The 19274-nt window shown below is 47.7% G+C and overlaps 1 protein-coding gene across 1 annotated transcript in view; it reads right to left on the bottom strand.

Moving 5' to 3' along the window:
- Window positions 1-2156: 2156 nt before the first annotated feature.
- Window positions 2157-19274, bottom strand: part of RUFY1 (RUN and FYVE domain containing 1) — a 114133-nt gene continuing 97015 nt past the window's right edge. Inside the window, exons 12-18 of the mRNA XM_066278519.1 lie at window positions 16447-16544; window positions 13126-13245; window positions 12379-12508; window positions 9727-9821; window positions 6738-6786; window positions 4960-5037; window positions 2157-2643 (exon numbers count right to left, since the gene is read on the bottom strand). Of these exons, the coding sequence (XP_066134616.1) occupies window positions 2503-2643; window positions 4960-5037; window positions 6738-6786; window positions 9727-9821; window positions 12379-12508; window positions 13126-13245; window positions 16447-16544 (711 nt within the window). The 3' untranslated portion in view covers window positions 2157-2502. The remainder of the gene's footprint in view (window positions 2644-4959; window positions 5038-6737; window positions 6787-9726; window positions 9822-12378; window positions 12509-13125; window positions 13246-16446; window positions 16545-19274) is intronic.

The raw sequence follows: 19274 nt of genomic DNA, 5'->3' as shown, positions 1-19274 counted from the left end.
GTGAATGAAGGTTTTCTTTGTTCCCAGGTGAGATTAGGTTGGCAGGTGTACTCAGTTCTACATCTGTAGGTGGCAGCATTGCACAAAGATGTGCAAGAAGGCGTTGAAGAGCCTCATGCCCTGCTGCATGCCCTCTGCTGCCTCTTGTACTGCTCCACCCTGTCGGGAAGAGCTATGGATACACTGGTGTGCTTGGAATGTATCATGTTGCTTGTCCAGCAGGTTCTATTTTCAGGGTGAGCGCTGTTTTTTTTTTTTTTTTTAGCTAGTCTAAACCTAGTATTTGCTATTGAGATCTTGGCTGAGTCATTAAATGTCTGGGTTGAAGATCCCTGATCTTTAGAAGGCTCGGAGGGTTCCTTCCCTGAGTCTTTTAGTTAACTTGTTTTACACAGGAATATTTTTTTGTTGTTGGAAAACATGGAGGGAGGAGGGAAGGAAAAGGGACTAGAACTAGAAACGAATAAATGAGCTAATCCAGAATATTCTGGTTCTTTTAAGAACCTTGCATTCTGTGGACCAGTATCCTGGGAGCTTGTTAGGAATGACCAGAACCTCCAGACACTCAGTCTGCATTTTAATACAAATCTCCACTTCAGTCCCCAGGTAATCAACCTGTGCACTTAAGCTTGAGACTACTGCCTTAAACCATCTGTCCTTTGTCCAAGTCAGGAGAAGGTTGCCAGACCAGAGGGGGGTCCCAAAATTCAGTGCATGTGATCCTTGAGTAAAAAAAGTTTGCTCTTCCATGCAGCTAAATATTGGTAATTGGCACAAGAATTCTTTGTGAATAATATTTGTTGAATATTTGTTTGAGGGGTTGAGGTTGGGGAATAAAATAGGTGTGATAAAAGGAAAAGTACCGAGTGTGGCAGTGGTACAGTGGTGGGCACATTGTTATATACTTAGCCTTCAGAACAGTGTAGAAGTTGGGAAGTATTGTCCTGCTTCCTTTTGTACATGCAGATAACTAAGGCTCAGAAGTGATGTGACTCACCTAAAGGTCCCCAGCAAGCTGGGGTCCAAATTGGGTGCATAGAAGACAAGGTACATTTATCTAATGCTAGACTAGTTCTGGGTGGTGCAGCAATATATAAATGTTTTGGGAAAAGTGCCACAAATATTTAAAAGGCTTGGGAGGGTGAGTCCCTGGTAGGGTTTGAAAACATGTAGCTTGGAATAACCATGGCTTTGGAGTTGGGCATGGTTTTGTTTTGGAGACTGGCTGCACACAGATTCTGGGACCTAACCTCACAGAACCTCTTGTCTCTCATCCATAACCTAAAGATGTATTTTTTTTTTAATTTATTCATTTTAGAGAGGAGAGGGAGAGACAGGAGAGACAGAGAGAGAAAAGGTGGGGAGGAGCTGGAAGCATCAACTCCCATATGTGCCTTGACCAGGCAAGCCCAGGGTTTCGAACCAGCGACCTCAGCACTTCCAGGTCGACGCTTTATCCCACTGCGCCACCACAGGTCAGGCCCTAAAGATGTATTTAAAGGGCAGCAGATGTGGGTCCTGAGCCAGGCTGTGGGTGCACCTTCTGCAGGGAGAGCCCTCCCAGGAAGAGAGCCAGGGCCTCCAGCAGGGGCTGGCCAGCTGAGAGCAGTCCAGAGGAACTGATACGAGGTGCTGCCAAGGGCAGTAAGGTGAGTCCACTAAGGGTGGAGAAGGCTGAAGCCCAGCCCACAAATGGACTCACTAGTCGACAGTCCCTGGTTTTCGACCATTTGACGCCACTGACTATGGTCTGAGGGAGTGGGTGAGCATGTGCTTAGAGAAGGAAGACCCTGAGCCAGTTTTCACAGCCCACAGTTAACACCTGTCCTAGCACTGCTGAAATTCAAACCCTGCAGGTGCTGCCCCATAGGTGTTTCTGTCATTACCTGTATCAACTCCTGAGTATGGAAGGGGAACAACTACTGAACTTTGGGGACAGACTTTAAGGTCACTTCCTGTGCCCATTGCTGGACATACTGACCCAACTTGTCCTTGGTTCACGTATGCAGAGCACAGCCCGTACCCCAGAACCCAGCAGGCTTCTCAGCCATTACCCCAAACACAGCCACCAAAGGGCCACCAAGTGGGGGTTGCTCTGAGGCGTCCTCCAGAGGCTAATTCTGAAGTTGACACACAAGCTCCTTCATTTTCTGCAGTAGGGTGAAAAATAAAAGATTTTATTGCAGGGGCAATGATGTGAAATGGTCCATTTCTTGACTCAGGCAGGGAAGGCTCAAGGAGCAGTGGGAGAGAAAGGAGCTGGTTACTCACTGCACTAGTATAACTACCACAAAATAGGTTAATTCTTTGAAGAGTGAATGACAGTAGGAAAACCATGTAGTTATATTTGCCCCAAAGCCAGAGAAGCAGCCAAGTAAGAAGGAAGTTTGAATCCAGAGTTCATTACATACAACTCTTGAAAGGAAAGGTGATGGGCCTCCAGCAGGAGTCTTATATTCCAGAGTGCCAGCAGCCCGGCCCAGGAACTTGTTCTTGAGCCCCTTAGGAGCCAGTTGAGCAGCGCTGCAGGAGCAGGGTGTGGCAGCTGTCACACACTCGTACAGGCTTGGGGTAGGAGGGCAGGGCCAGCTCATTACCGGAGCATGTGCTGCAGAAGATGTGGCCGCAGTTTCGGCAATGGTGCTAGAGGACAGAAAAGAAGAAGTCATGCCACATGCTGCGCTTCTGGTCTGCGGTAGCACAGTCTGGATTTTCAGGCTTTCAGAGTTTACTACATCCAGAGCCCTCTGCCAGAGACATGGACCAGTTTGGAAAGGTTTTCTCTAGACTCCTGGTCGGCAAACTGTGGCTCTTTGGGCCCTTGAGTGTGGCTCTTCCACAAAATACCATGTGCGGGCACTACCTTGGTAAGGAATGTACCTACCTATATAGTTTAAGTTTAAAAAATTAGGCTCTCAGCCCTGGCAGGTTTGCTCAGTGGTAGAGCGTCGGCCTGGAGTGCAGGAGTCCCGGGTTTGATTCCCGGCCAGGGCACACAGGAGAAGCGCCCATCTGCTTCTCCACCCCTCCCCCTCTCCTTCCTCTCTGTCTCTCTCTTCCCCTCCCGCAGCCAAGGCTCCATTGGAGCAAAGTTGGCCCGGGCGCTGAGGATGGCTCTGTGGCCTCTGCCTCAGGCGCTAGAATGGCTCTGATTGCAACAGAGCGATGCCCCAGATGGGCAGAGCATCGCCCCCTGGTGGGCATGCCGGGTGGATCCCGGTCAGGCGCATGCGGGAGTCTGTCTGACTGCCTCCCTGTTTCCAACTTCAGGAAAAAAAAAAAAAGGCTCTCAAAAGAAATTTCAATCGTTGTACTGTTGATATTTGGCTCTGTTGACTAATGAGTTTGCCGACCACTGCTCTAGACCTTTGTTTCTACATTGACATTCCTGTAAAATCCATGGAGGGATGGAGGGGTGTCACAGGAATGAAGTTCTTCTTCTTTAAAATGTGTTTCATGGCCCTGGCTGATTGGCTCAGTGGACAGAGCATCAGCCAGGTAGGCAGAAGTCCTGGGTTTGATCCCTGGTCAGAGCACACATGAGAAGCAACCATCTGCTTATATTTTCCTCCCTCTCCTCCTCCTCTTTCTTCTTCTCGCAGCCAGTAGCTTGACTGATTTGAGTGTTGGCCCTGGGTGCTGAGGGATAGTTTGGCTGATTTGAACATTGGCCCCAGACTCGTTGCCAGGTAGATCCCCATCGGGGCACATGCAGGAATCTGTATTTCTCCCCTCCTCTCATTTAAAAAAAAATGTGTTTCACTGGACTTGAGTCTGGACCATCCTCTGTGACTGCTGTGTTCATGGTGCTGACCTAAGGCCATTGTACTAGCCCTTCCTGAGGTGGGTGAGTCTTGCTTTGTAAGCAGAGCTGCCACAAACCTTGGGCACATAGCAAACACCAAGAACAGTACCTGTGTGGCCTCTGTTCCTCTTGGCTGTATATATTACTTCTGCCAACTGGCCCACCCCCATCAGGCTAGAAGATGGACCTTGAACTACTGTAGGGAGAGCCAGGCTTGTGGAACCCCGATCTCCAGCAGTCTTTGTGAACAAGTGTGATCTCAAAGGCAGCCTCAGCAGGGCTGCTGCTTATTCCAACTATAATAGAATTGGGAATTTTGCTTCCTCTTTTCTACAGAGAGAGTTTTAATGGGGGCAGACAAGAATGCATCCACATGGTAACAGATGGGGTGGTGGTGCCAGTGTAGGCATTCTCTCTTTTAATAAGTACCCCATGCCTGTCCTGTCCAACTGGTCAATCATGGTCCTGTTAATCCTAGACCACCGCTGGGCCCAGATCCTTCTGTTCTTGGAACCTGAAGGCAGGCTACATAGACAGGGAAGTAGGTTCACCGGGAGCAGGTCATGAGGAGCAGGTGCCCTGCTCAGATGGCCTGCTAGCTTTTGGTACTACAGTACTAGGATGCCTGTCCTGAGACCTGCTAACCATAGATTCATCATAGGTTCTGTTTTTGACTAACAGGCAGATTTTGGTCCTGTTGCTTAAAATTTTCTCCCTTTCTCTTTTTAAAAATTGAATTGAGAGAGAGAAACTTCGATTTTTTGTTCTACTTATTTATGCACTCATTGCTTGACTCTTGTATGTACCCTGAACAGGGAATGAATCTGCAACCCTGACGTATGGGAGCGAGCTACCTGGCCAGGGTTCAAGAATTTTTTGACGAAACATTCACCTAAATCAGTTCTGTACACAAGCAGCCAGACCCCAAAGAAATCTGCCAATCACTGGAAGGACTGTGGTGGGGACAAGGCCTATGACTGACTGGCCAGGGCACCCTCAAAAGGGGGCAGTCTGAATAGGCTGGCATATCAGTGAATGTGACCATAGTGCAGTGGGCTGAATCCCCAGGGCTTTTTCCAGAACCAGAGGAAGGGGGACTCTCAGCGGGGCATCAGCTTAGTCCTTGGGCGCATAGTGGAGCCTAACCCACATACCTTTCTCCGGGAAATGGAGAACTCCTTTTCACACTGCTTACAGTGCACAGCTTCATCATCTTTCAGCCAAGTGTGGCCCTAGAGGAGAGAACATTGATGGTCAGCTCTTGATGGACTGGTAGTTGTGTACTGGCTGCCCATTATCTGCTGTCCCTTCCTAATAGCATACATTCCTTTCGAAGGACTGCCTTTTCTCCACCTGAAGTGGCTCTCAAGTGTGTTTCCATTTGGCCACAGCTGGAACTCAGCTGCAGACCTACCCTGCTCTCTGGCTCTGGTTTCCAAGCCTATGCATGCTTCCCCCTGGGCCTCAAGCCAGATTCTCCAGCCTCCTGTATACCTCCTTTCAATATATGTCCTCTGGCTGACAGTCCAAGAGTCAGAATCTGGTGCTTAAAGCCCAGCTCTGGCTGAGGCACTCCAAAGTGCCTCCTGAACTGGCAGAATGAAAAGGGCCAATGCCATTAGCCAGATAAAAATAATCTGCCACAGTGGTTCCTGCCACGGAGATGGGAAGCCCTGCCTACCCACACCGACCCCCCAATCCTCAGAGCAACATAGAGGAGGCAACTAACTGAGGCTTTGAAAGAGGCTCTAAAAGTCTTGAGTCCTGATTTCTGTCCTCCCTCTGGTGCTGTCAGCTGTGTACAGTACAGAGATATACAAACACAGCTCAGCTCACAATAGTAGTTACATGGAAGGAGCTTTCACTCTACAAGGGAGGATATATGGATGGTAGTTCCAAGTACGGGTGCTAGTAGGTGCTATGACCCTTTACTGCTTCTGACCTGCGTGCCCTTGGGAGTGAGATGCCCAGTCTTTCGGTCTCTCTTCCAGCGTACACTGGAGGGCCCCTTGGGGAAGCTGCTGTGTACTGGTGGGCTGTCCCTTTTGCTCTGAACTGCCTAGGGAGGGCTCCAGAGCATCTGTCCCTTCTTTCTTGCTGTCCCCCCACCCCAGCAGGCTGGCCGGACACCTATACTGGGTCAACCTGGTCCAAATGCTCCTGCTCAAGTGGTGTATCCTGCCCTCCCCAAAATGACCTAGACACTGCTCAGGGTTTCAGTGGTTCCCAGAAACACCATGGACACTGCAGGAAGGCTCCCCCCCTCAGTTGGAAGAAAAGGTCTTATTCTCACTTTTTTATTTTTTAAAATTAATTTTATTGATAGCCCTGGCTGGGTAGCTCCATTGTATAAAGCATCAATGTTTCTCTCTATGTCTCTGTCTCCCTTCTCTAAAAATCAATAGATTTTAAAAAAATTACTGATTTTAGAGAGAGAGGGAGAAATATCAATTTGCTGTTCCACCTAGTTGTACTTTCATTGGTTGCTTCCTGTATGTGCCCTGACCAGGGATTGACCCTGCAACCTTGGTGTGTTGGTACAGCACTCCAACCAACTAAGTTACCTGGCCAGGGATCACTCTCACTACTTAAAAAAAAAAAAAATCCCTGGACCTCTTCCTGCCACCTTTCAACTCTTTCATTAGGGCACCGGTGATCTAGGCCTACTGTCACACTACAGCTGGTGGCAGAGGAATAGAAATCCGAAGACCTTGGTTTTAGCAAGGGCCTGCCACTTGTTAGGACTGCCATCTCAGCAGTATGACAAGGCTCTGAGCAGCATTTTATATATAAATAAGTGCTAAGAACCACAATTCAACCACAGATTTCTTACCTGACTGTTGGGAGAAAAACCAGGAGCCTGCAGGATATTAGTATGAGCTAATAATCACAGGAGTGGCTCTTTAGGCTAATAATATGAATAATTCAGTACCTTCAGTGCCTTATTTACTTCTTTGATGTCTTCCATCTTCAGCTTTGACCTTTAAAGAAGGAGAGATCAATCATAGCAGTGAGAGAGGCTCTTAAATGAACAAAGCTAACCCACAGGGTCTGGCTTTGTGAGGGTAACCACTTAGGAGTATGATAACCTGACTTGTTCCAAAATGCTTTCCACCTTTTTTTTTCTTTTTTCCACCTTTTTATAATCCCAAAGTCCCCTCATTCGTTGGCTCACATATGTCGAGATCTGAAGCTGAGCCTGTGGATTAAATCTGGCCACCAACCAGACCATTTAGACTGCAAGGGTTGAAAATGAGTTTGAAATATAATTGCAGCCATTTGAAAAATTGAGAATGATCTCACAGAAGCTAGGTTTCTGGCTTCTCTGAGCAAACATTCCTGCACATGACATGTGTCAGTGTGTGAGTGGGCACTCCTTTACCAGGTGGGGCCCCCCTCACCCTTATGGCAGGAACCCACATCCTTAGGGCTCTCCCTGGCCTTCCTGAAGACTAAGAGGGCACAGTCATTTGTTCTTGCTCCAGTCTTGTTAGTGTAAGAACAATTCCTTAGATGCCCATATAAAAGACAGTACTGAGGGCCTGACCAGGTGGTGGCGCAGTGAATAGAGCGTCGGACTGGGATGCAGAAGGACCCAGGTTCGAGACCCCGAAGTTGCCAGCTTGAGCCAAAAAAAAGCTCACCAGCTTGGACCCAACGTCGCTGGCTCAAGCAAGGGGTTACTCCGTCTGCTGAAGGCCCGTGGTCAAGGCACATATGAGAAAGCAATCAATGAACAACTAAGGAGTTCCAACAAAAAACTGATGATTAATGCTTCTCATCTCTCTCCGTTCCTGTCTGTCTGTCCCTATCTATCCCTCTCTCTGACTCTCTCTCTGTCCTTGTAAAAAAATTAAATTAAAAAAAAAAAAAAAAAAAAAAAAAAAAAAAAAAAAAAGACAGTACTGAATGTGGTCTAAGCTGGCAGAAATACAGGGGAAAAATGAAACACTATAATTTTGGGAGAATTATCTGAGCCCTTTCTTAAAAGCCGAGATTAGCTTAAACTGTCCTTGGTTTAGCCTGAAGCAAGGGTTCCAGTGTCAGTGCTTTGAGGCACAGGCTAGACTTCTGGAGAGGGTTCAGGAAACTAAACATCAGGGCCTACAGAAGAACCTGTGACTTCAAGAAGGATCACAGGCACTCAGCCCTCCCTGCACTGCAGAAATAGACCAGCAGATTGATGGGCCCAGAGGCTGCCTGGGATAGACAGACCTGCGGAACAAGGTCAAGATGGCAGCCTTGAGCACATAAGGGCTTTCCTGGAAAATACAATTTAGGAAGAACCCAGATGTTTCTGCAATAACTGGGCAGCCGTGTCTGTAGAACGTGGAGGGTCTGAGAACAGGCTTTCCCTTCTGTCAGCTGGTGTGGGCTTATGAGAAGTGGGAAGCTGCACGAAGGGCAGTCTGCTGCCGGTCAGGCAGGAGTAGTATGAGGCTGCCCATGACGAGCCTTCATTTCCCGGATCAGGACACAGCCACGTTTCTGAGGCCCAAAGCCCCCTAGATTAGGAGGGTGCTCTCTGCTTGCAGTCTGTCCAGTGTGAAGAGGACAGGTAGGAGCAAGGTGCAAGCCACCTGAGAAGAGGGCAGTGCACAGGAACACGGCAAACCACACCCACGCTGTCCTTTCCTTCCTCTCTGACCACTACTCAAACCCAGGAGCCAGCTGTCCATCAGCCTCCAGACCTGGTGCTAGTTAGTCTCGGACACCCTCAGAGCTGTCCGTGCTCCAAGTGTGGGTGGACACCCAGCCTCCCCACTATCCAGGAGCCCTCAGGGTGGGGACAGGGGGCAAGTACTGGCCAGAAGCCAGAAGCAGGGCACTCAGAGGGAGAGGTGGCAGGCAGGCCTCAGGGTGGAAGGGATGGATCAGGAGCTCTGAGCTGATCTAGAATGTTATGATTGGTGGGACATCTCCACCTCACTTCCCACCAGAGCCATAATATTTCCATTTCCTTCCTTATTTTTCTTAATACTTTTGTGAGCCTGCTTTCTCTAGACTTTCCAACTTTTCAGACTGAGAAAAACCCTGAGATGGTGCACATCTGTGTCTTGCTTGTTGGTCACCACCTTGGACCTTTCTGGTCACATTGTATTCAGCACTGGGCCTGAACCCATGCTGTGCTGGTCATGAGAGGCTCCATCTCAGGTCACTGCTCTTGTGTGAGGACTCAGGTGGGAGCACTGAGTCAACCTGGGGCTCTGTGGGAATGCTAGGGAAAGAGGAACTTCTATTCTCAGAACCAGCCCTGCCGACTGCCATTCTGCCCCGTGAGGGCCAGACCCACCTGTGAGGTAAGTAATAGGACAGCAGAGGTGGGAGGCAGAGGCTGATTCCTGATGGCTTATTTTACTTAAGTCAGTTTGAGTTGTTTTTCTGTCACCTGACTCGTAAGGGGACAAAGACATTCACTGTGTTTGGAAATGCAATGATCACACAAATGTAAGGTCCACAGTTTGCAGTGTGGCCCATCAGATTGTCCTGGCAGGACAGGAACACCAGGAGAGCTGCCATGCCAAAGGGGAGACAGAACCCCCAAGGTGTGCACTACTTCGGCACCAGCCAGGGAGACAGATGAACTCAGCAGGAGTGAGCATTTCTCCTGGGAAAGGCAGGGTAGCACGGTGGGCTGGAATTCTCAACTCGCAGCATTCCCTGTGGTTTGACTGCAGGCTCAACAAGCACTCTGCTGAGCACCCCTCTGGATCCCTTGGGACCTAGATACTGAGTTAGTGAACACAAGGGTTCTGTGCCTCTGAGACCTGACTTTCTGAGGAGGTTCACCCTCAAGTAGCTGGCAGGCCTCCCTGACTGGCTCTTCCTCCACTGACAACAGGACATAGATTTGGGACTTAAGTCATGTGGTGGGCAGGCTGGTGTGACCCTTCATGGGAGGGAGGGCAGCGGGTTCTTACTGGCTGAGATGTAATCCCATTTCCTGGAGGGTTTGTTCCTGCTCGTCACAAACCTTCTGTAACTCTGCCTTCTCAGCCTGTAGCTCTCGCAGCTCCTGAAATGAACAAATCAGACACTTGACACAGAATTGAAAGTCCTTTTTTTTTTTTTTTCCTGAAGCTGGAAACAGGGAGAGACAGTCAGACAGATTCCCGCATGCGCCCGACCGGGATCCACCCGGCACGCCCACCATGGGGACGCTCTGCCCACCAGGGGGCGATGCTCTGCCCATCCTGGGCGTCGCCATGTTGCGACCAGAGCCACTCTAGCGCCCGGGGCAGAGGCCACAGAGCCATCCCCAGCGCCCGGGCCATCCTTGCTCCAATGGAGCCTTGGCTGTGGGAGGGGAAGAGAGAGACAGAGAGGAAGGCGCGGCGGAGGGGTGGAGAAGCAAATGGACGCTTCTGCTATGTGCCCTGGCCGGGAATCGAACCCGGGTCCTCCGCACGCTAGGCCGACACTCTACCGCTGAGCCAACCAGCCAGGGCTGAAAGTCCTTTTTTTTATAAGGATTAGGAATTGTGGAAACAAGCAGGTCAGAATGTTTTTCAAGAGCAAATGGCAGTTTTGTTGTGTTAACCTCATTCAAGACAGGGTGATTGCATGGTTACCCTCACAGGCCTCTCCGGGCCAGGCAGGGGCAGGGGCAGGAGAGCAGCTCTGCAGCGGGGTAAGGACATGGGACGGGAGGGCTGTGCTTCCAGCAGTCACCCTCACAGGGCAAGGAGAGCTTTGCCCATGTGAGTTTCTATTAAAAGATGTTTAAAATCTACAACCACCTAAATAAATACACAGATGCAACTTGTATAGAATTATGTGAAGCTTGTAGCAGCAAAGCCTCATTTGAATAAACTCTTTCTGGAAAGTGCTCGTTAAATTTCCCAAGTGAATAAGGCCAAGGAAGGCTAAGACCTAGAGTCTCCTGGCTGGAGTGCAGCCTGACCCTCTGAAGGCCCTGAAACCCCGTGTGGGAGCTGTGAGTGTGGGGAGTGAGGCTGAGAAGGACAACCTTGATGATGTGTGTAATTTGGGGCCAGTGTATCTGGAGGACAAAGGCGGATGAGGCTAAACAAAGATCCAGAAAAGTAACCACGGGCAGCAGTGGGGCCTACGCCTGAGCAGTGGGCATTGCCCCATAGCTCCCCCGGGCCTTCGGCCCCAGTTTGGTCACACAGGCTTACCAGTGGTCAGTCACATTTTGTTTTTTGTGCATGTGTTGGGGGAAGGGTGTGGAATTCAAAACTTACACCAAAGTATTTTCAGGTGGAGTAAAGGGAGTATGTCCCATGACACAGAACTTTCTAGAAGTCCTCTCTTACCATCTGTTGTTTCTCCTCCCCTCTCCAAGCCAGAGTGGCTTTTGAAGAACCTCTCCTCTCCCTAGTGATCACCCACCCCTGGCTTGGTGAGCTCCCTCACAAGTCTCCAGACACTTTCCAACAAAAATCAAAAGGGCCTTTCTCTGTTCATTCAAGTTGAACAGTGATACCCATTACCATGTTATTGATAAATACAACAAAATTTATGTCAGGAAGCTGCCTTAGCCCCAAGGATCCTCCTACAGAGAAGTTGAGGTGTGGAAAGGCCGCCTGTGGCTTGGCAGTTCCATGAGCCTGGCACCAGACCTACCTGGAGAAATGTGGAGGCCAGAGATGTGCCCCTGCTGCCCAGATGGTAGTCAGCTCTGACCAGAATCACCAGACCCCTTCCACTTTCTGGGGAGACGTATGGTGACTTTACAGTGAGGAAGACTGCAGACTACCTGAGTTCAAGGAGGTCCCATTCTGCAATAGGAGATGATCCCTGCTGGCACCCCCACCTGTTGCTTCCCTGCAGTACCTGGCCACACCTTCTAGTGAGGGGAGGCCTCCAGAGGAAGAGATGACTTCAGAAATGGACTAGACTCAGGTCTAGTCTAGGGGAGATTAGGGCCCTGGTTCAGTCGGCTTCCTGGGAATGACCAAGGACCATGTGGTTCTTGGGACCCAGGATACCTGACCCTGGGCAGAGTGGCTGACCACCTCTGGGGTGAAAGTGTGGACTGGCATTTGCGGACAATGTTTACTGGTTTTCTCTTGCAAATTTACTACCCATTCTCCACACTGGTGATGGTCTTGAAATGGATTTTGCCCTCTAATAGCTTGTCATGCTCAGAATAAACCTAAATTTGTGTACACAGCTTTGAGTGCCCCTCCCTCTGTTTATAACACCTCAGCTCCACTGCCTGCCTTCTGCTTCTTCACTATGACACTTCTTGGTATCTCTGCCCAAATCTCTGCTGGTGTCCTCTGCTCATCCTTCATGTCTGTAGTTAACTGTCACTCTTTTCCCAGACCACCCTGCTTCACCGTGAGGACAATTTCCTGTTTTGTTCTCTTCACAACATTTATCACCGAGTCTCCAATTTGCTCCCTGTCTTTCAATCTGTTTTGCCCCTTCCTCTTAGAGTGGAGGATCTGAGGGTATGGGGACAGTGCCTTCCTGACCTGGGTCGCTGGTGCGCAGAAGGCCTAGCTCTGCAGCGGTGAGACTCGTGCATGCTGGCAGGTGCTTCAGGAAGAGTTTCTCAAGAAGCTGGAAGCTCTTTTCTTCCTGAGAACAGTCCAACTTACCTTTTTTAATCCTTCTACTTGTTGTAGCTCTGCTTGGAGGAGAGAGGAAGTGTCTTTCTCACACTGTAATTCTCGCTGGAGTGCTTGTCTTTGCTCTTTTTCTGATTTCAATTTTTTCTCTAGACTTGAGCTGTTTTCCCAAAATAAGTGTGAGTTAGTTTCAGTGAGAGATTGTCATGGAAAACTCACAATCCAACCCAAGACACCTCACAGGAAACAATTCACAGGAAACTGAGTTGCCTCATGAGCCTCTCTAGACCCTTCAACAAAGCATGGTAACAAGGTTCTCTCTCCCAGGGCCACCTACACCTCCACCAGACAGACCAGAAACATGCAGGACAAAGCAGGCACGCCATACACTTGACAGCTTACAAATGAGGAGGAAGGGAAGAGGTCTGAAAAACTCAGGAGCACAGCAGAACCCCCTCCTGCGATGGAGACCACTGGGAAAGAGTGCGACATGGATTCTGCCATTTCCACCCAGAACCAGCTGATGATGGAAGATTCTCGGGGGTTGGGAGTGGGAAGAAAGCTACCAAAAGTTCACCTCAGCTGAGTAGTCTTGGGGAGGGAACTGAACCCCCCCAAGGCCATTTTCTCACTTGTAAAATGGGGAAGACAGATATCTCTTCTCTCATCATGGGCCTTGTACACCTGCTCTCATCCCAATTCCAGCCTTGCATGGGCAAACCATGAATGGGGATACTGTTTCCCTGGTGGGAACCACCTGCGGCCCGGGGCTCCTACCACTGGCTGTGCAGCTGGGACAGCTGCTCCTGCAGCGCCCCTGTCCTGCAGCCCAGGTCCCGCTGCAGCTGCTGGCTCCGCTCCTCGGCGCCCTGCCGCGCCCTTTCTGAGTGCTGTAACCTGGACCAGATGAAGCACAGCTTTGTCAGGAAAGGATCAAAGCTCCAGTCTGACGTAGAAAATTTTCATATTCTTGCTGGCTTGAGTTTTTGTTTTTTTTTTTCATTTTAAATTAATATACAGTAAAATTGACTCATGTGGATGTGCAGTTCCATGAGTTTTAGCACATGTCAAGATCATTAACCAGCATGGCCACCAGGACAAGGAACAGCTCCATTGCCCCAGAGAACTCTCTAGTGCTGCCCCTGTAGCCATCCCCTTCCCACCCTGAACCCTGGCAACTACTATGCTTCTCTGACACCAGGGCTTTGTCTTTGTGATAGTGTCACATAGAAATGGACTTATGCTTCATATAATCTGAGACTGGTTTCTTTTATTTATTTTTTTTTCAGAGACAGAGAGAGAGTCAGAGAGAGGGATAGATAGGGACAGACAGACAGGAAAGGAGAGATATGAGAAGCATTATCTTTAGTTTTTTGTTTCGACACCTTAGTTCAGGGGTATTCAACCTTTTTATACCTACTGCCCACTTTTGTATCTCTGTTAGTAGTAAAATTTTCTAACTGCCCACTGGTTCCACAGTAATGGTGACTTTATAAAGTAGGGAAGTAACTTTATAAAATTTATAAAGCAGAGTTACAGCAAGTTAAAGCATATAATAATAATTACTTACCAAGTACTTTATGTCGGATTTTCGCTAATTTTGGCAGAATAAATCTTTATAAAACAACTTACTATAGTTAAATCTATCTTTTTATTTATACTTTGGTTGCTCCACTACCACCCCCCATGAAAGCTGGAACGCCCACTACTGGGCGGTAGGGACCCGGTTGACTACCACTGCCTTAGTTGTTCATTGATTGCTTTCTCATATGTGCCTTGACCGTGGGGCTACAGCAGACCGAGTAACCCCTTGCTCGAGCCAGCGACCTTGGGTCCAAGCTGGTGAGCTTTGCTCAAGCCAGATGAGTCCGCACTCAAGCTGGCAACCTCGGGGTCTCGAACTGGGTCCTCCGCATCTCAGTCTGACGCTCTATCCATTGCGCTACTGCCTGGTCAGGCAAGAGACTTATTTCTTTCTCTCAGCAAAATATTTTTGAGATCAAAGTTTCTGTGTAGCAATGGTTCATTCCTTTCTATGGCTAAGCAGTATTTTAGTGTACAGAGTGCCAGTTTGGTGATCCGTTCTCCCAATGAGAAACTTCTGGGTTGCTTCTACTCACTCATAATGGGCAATTATGAATAGAACTGCTATACATTTGTGTACAGGCTCTTGTATGAACATAAATTTTTATTTCTCCTGGGCAAATAGCCAAGAGTGGGACTTTCAGGTCATATGGTAAGAGGTCAGCTTTATTGTAAGAAATTGTTTTCCAAATTGGTTGTACCATTTTGCATTCCCACAGGTAATTAGAATTCTGGTCGCTCATAGCCTCGCCAAGCACTGGGTGTTGTTATTAATAAAATATCGCTGTCCTAATAGATGTATAGGGGCATCTCAGCATGATTGTAATGTGCACTTCCCTAATTGCTCCTTTGCCATCTTTATGCCCACTCTGCTGAAGTTCTGTTCAAGTCTTTTGCCCATTTTTAAATGGAATTGTTTGTTGAGTTTTGAGTTTATTTTATACATACTGGATATACGTCTTTTGTCAGATACAGGGCTGAGCAAAAGTAGGTTTACAGATGTAACTACTGAAACAGTTTATCCTTATATTTTATTTATTAATTACTGTATCATTTTCCTTTAAGAACAACTGTAAACCTACTTTTGCCCCACCCTGTATGTGATTTACAAATTTTATCTCAATCTATAACTTGTCTTTCTTTTCTCTGAACCATGTATTTCACAGAACAAAAATTTTATTTATTTTTATTATTTTTTTTTACAGAGAGCAAGAGAAGGAGGGAGGAAGGGAGAGAGATGAGAAGCATCAACTTGTAGTTGCAGCACTTTAGTTGTTCAATGATTGCTTCTCATATGTGCCTTGACCGGGATGGCTCCAGCCGAGCCAGTGACCTTGGGCTCAAGCCAGCGACCCTGGGCTTCAAGCCAGTGACCATGTGATCATGTTGATGACCCCATGCTCAAACCAGTAACCCCACGCTCAAGCTGGTGAACCTGTGCCCAAACTGGAGCCTGTGCCCCTGCTAGCAACTTCAGGGTTTCGAACCTGGGATCTCAGCATCCCAGGTTGACGTTTTATCCACTGAGCCACCACTGGTTGGGCAAAAGTTTTAAATTGTGATAAAATACAATTTATCAAGTTCTTCTCTCATGGATCATGCTTTATGTCATGTGTAAGGTCTTTTTGTCCAACCCAAGGTCACAAAGACTTTCTATGTATTTTCCTAAAAGTTTTATATATTCAGACATATGACCCATTTTGAGCTACTTTTGAACAAAGGTGTGAGGTGTGGATTGAGGGTATTGTTTTGCTTATGGATGTCTAATTGTTCCAATATCATTTAATGAAAAGATTACCCTGTCTCTATTGAACTGCCTTTGCACTTTTGTAAAAAATCAGTTAACCATATTTGTGCGAGTCTATTTTTATTTATTTATTTTATTATTATTTTTTGTATTTCTCTGAAGTGAGAAGCGGGGAATCAGAGACAGACTCCCACATGTGCCTGACCAGGATCCACCCGGCATGCCCACCAGGAGCGATGCTCCGTTGCAACTGGAGCCATTCTAGCACCTGAGGCAGAGGCCATGGAGCCATCCTCAGCGCTGGGCCAACTTTGTTCCAATGGAGCTTTGGCTGTGGGAGGGGAAGAGGAGATAGAGAAGAAGAGGAGGGGGAAGGGTGGAGAAGCAAATGGGCGCTTCTCCCATGTGCCCTGGCCAGGAATTGAACCCGGGACTTTCACATGCCCAGCTGATGCTCTACCACTGAGCCAGCCAACCAGGGCTTGTGTGAGTCTATTTTTACATTCTATTGTGATCCAGTGCTGACCTGATGTTTAAATGTGATAGTGACAAGGAACTCCCTGGAAAGCCTGAATTCCCTGAGAGGACAGTGTGATTCAGCAGCTCAAAGGCTGAGTGAATACTTATCCCCTTGCTGGGAAAGACTATGGACCTGAAGGACAGCCATCCCAACCTGCCTGTGCTTCTGAGGGAGACTCTAAATAAATCCCCAGGCTCAAAGAATGCCCAGCACCTTCTAGGAACTATCTACTAGGGGAAGTGATTACCTTTCTTCTATCTGTTTCATGCTGGACATAACTTGATTGATTTTTTCTTCAAAAGATGTGATGGCTTCATTCTTCTGCTGTAAACTGCTTTCTGTATCCTACAAAAGCAAGGGAGGGGTCAGATTCTGCCTTTCTCTCACCCCCAGGTCAGCGGGGTTGGACTGTTTACCTGGTACTTTCGAGAGCATTTCATTCATTGCTGCTTTTCTGCAGAGCCCTGGAAGGCAAACTGGGTCAAGGTCACTGGTGTTACCAATGGAAAGAAAGGTGATGAATCCTTTGTTTCCTTACAAACAGTCCATGATCCTTTTAGAAACCGACCTTTAGAGTTGCATCTGACTCAGCATTCAGAAGCTGTTCTCATGTGCTGGACATAGCCACAACTGACCCCTGTAGGGCTCTCCTGACAGGTGTTGTTAGCCCCAATTCTCTGAGCAAGAGAGGGAGACTCTGAAACCACCTGGGTGAAGGTTAGAGTGCAAACAGATGAACTGGGTTCATGCTCATGACTGTGCCACTTTCTAAGCCCAGGCTTTTTTTTTTCTTTTCTTGTGGGATAGACAGAGAGAGTCAGAGAGAGGAACAGACAGACAGGAACGGAGAGAGATGAGAAGCATCAATCATCAGTTTTTTGTTGCGACACCTTAGTTGTTCATTGATTGCTTTCTCATATGTGCCTTGACCGGGGAGGGGGGTACAGCAGACCGAGTGACCCCTTGCTCGAGCCAGCGACCTCTGGTGCAAGCTGGTGAGCCTTGCTCAAACCCAATGAGCCCACACTCAAGCTGGCGACCTTGGGGTCTCGAACCTGGGTCCTCCACATCCCAGTCCGACGTTCTATCCACTGTGCTACCGCCTGGTCAGGCTGAGCCCAGGCTTTTAAGCATAGCAGATGCTGAGTGACCAGGAGGGATAAGACAGCACTGTCTTCTTTAGAGTCTACAAGATACACTTGTAAAATAAAAGCACATAGAAGGGAGTCCTAATACTTTCTTAGGAAATAATATGTAAACTACATTCTCTGACCTTAACATAATAAAATCAGACACTAACAACAAAAGAATAGTTAAAAACACCTCTCACATCAGCAAACTAAACAACATATTACTAAAAAATAGTCGAGCCAAAAAAAAAACAACTCAGAAGAGAAATATGAAATCCTAAGAGCTAGAAGACAATGAAAACAATGCAGTATGTTACTACACTGAAGATGCCGCTGAGCATAAGATGCACCCTAATTTTACATACCACTAAAAACCCCTGCTACTTGAAACATCATGCCATTGACTTCAAGATGCAATCTTAATTCTAGAGATGTTAAAATGTAAATACACACACACACACACACATTTTTTTAGTGTGTGTGCATGTGCGAGAGAGATAAGAAGCATCAACTCGTAGTTGTGGCACTTGAGTTGTTCATTGATAGCTTCTCATATAGGCCTTGACTGGCGAACTCAAGCTGAGCCAGTGACCCCTGCTCAAGCCAGTGACGTTGGGCTCAAGCCAACTACCCAGTGCTCAAGCCAGCGACCTTTGGGTTTTGAACCAGGGACCTCTGCGTCCCAGGTTAACAGTGGCATAGCGAACATAACTGGCGCCCGGGGCACGACACTTTATTGGCACCCCCCCCCCTTCTACTACGCTTTTCTTGTTTGTCTTGGAGACCATTTGGCACCCCTCTGCAAGTGGTGCCTGGGGCATGATAGATCCCCTTGCCCCCCACCCCCCCACTACGCTACTGCAGGTTGATAATGCTCTATCCAGTGTGCCACCATGGATCAAGCAAACCTTATTATTTTTAAAATTAAACTTATTGGGGTAACACTGGTTAACAACATTATATAATTTTCAGGTGTACAAGATTATAATTCAACATCTGTGTACTCTATTGCATGCTGTCAACCCAAAGTCTAATTTCCTCTGTCACCATATATTTGGACCCCTTTATCTTCTCTGCCCTCTCTCTATTTTCCCTCACTTCTGGTGACCAGTATTCTGTTGTCTGCATCTTGTTTTGTTAGTTTGTTTGAGGTAACCAACCTAATGGGAGAAGATATTTGCAAATGAAACCTCTGATAAGGGGCTATTGTCCAAAATATATAAAGAACTCGCCTGATCAGGCGGGGGCGCAGTGGATAGAGCATCAGACTGGGATGCAGAGGACCCAGGTTCGAGACCCTGAGGTCGCCAGCTTGAGTGCAGACTCATCTGGTTTGAGCAAAAAGCTCACCAGCTTGGACCCAAGGTCGCTGGCTCGAGCAAGGGGTTACTCAGTCTGCTGAAGACCTATGGTCAAGGCACATATGAGAAAGCAATCAATGAACAACTAAGGTGTCGCAACGAAAAACTGAAGATTGATGCTTCTCATCTCTCTCTGTTCCTGTCTGTCTGTCCCTATCTATCCCTCTCTCTGACTCTCTGTCCCTGTAAGAAAAAAGAACTCACTCAACTCAACAACAACAAAAAAATCTGATTTAAAAACAGGCAGAAGGCCTGGCCTGTGGTGGTGCAGCAGATAGAACACTGACCTGGAATGCTTAGGTTGCTGGTTTGAAACCCTGGGCTTGCCCAGTCAAGGCACATACGGCAAGCAACCAATGAACAGCCAGAGTTAAGCAACTACTTCTTGTTCCCCTTTCTCCTCTCTGTAAAATTAATGAATAAAATCTTAAAAAAAAAAGAAAGAAAAGGCAAAAGACCTAAATAAACACTTTTCCAAAGAACAAACACAAATGGGCAATAGACATATGAAAGGATGCTCAATATCACTAATTATAATTGAAATGAAAACAAAAACCACAATGATATCACTTCACATTTGTTAG

This window comes from Saccopteryx bilineata, chromosome 4, assembly GCF_036850765.1.
Source record: "Saccopteryx bilineata isolate mSacBil1 chromosome 4, mSacBil1_pri_phased_curated, whole genome shotgun sequence".
NCBI classification, from domain to species: Eukaryota; Metazoa; Chordata; class Mammalia; order Chiroptera; family Emballonuridae; genus Saccopteryx; species Saccopteryx bilineata.
The sequence above is the reverse complement of the archived record's forward strand: the minus strand, read 5'-3'. Positions and strand labels throughout refer to the sequence as shown.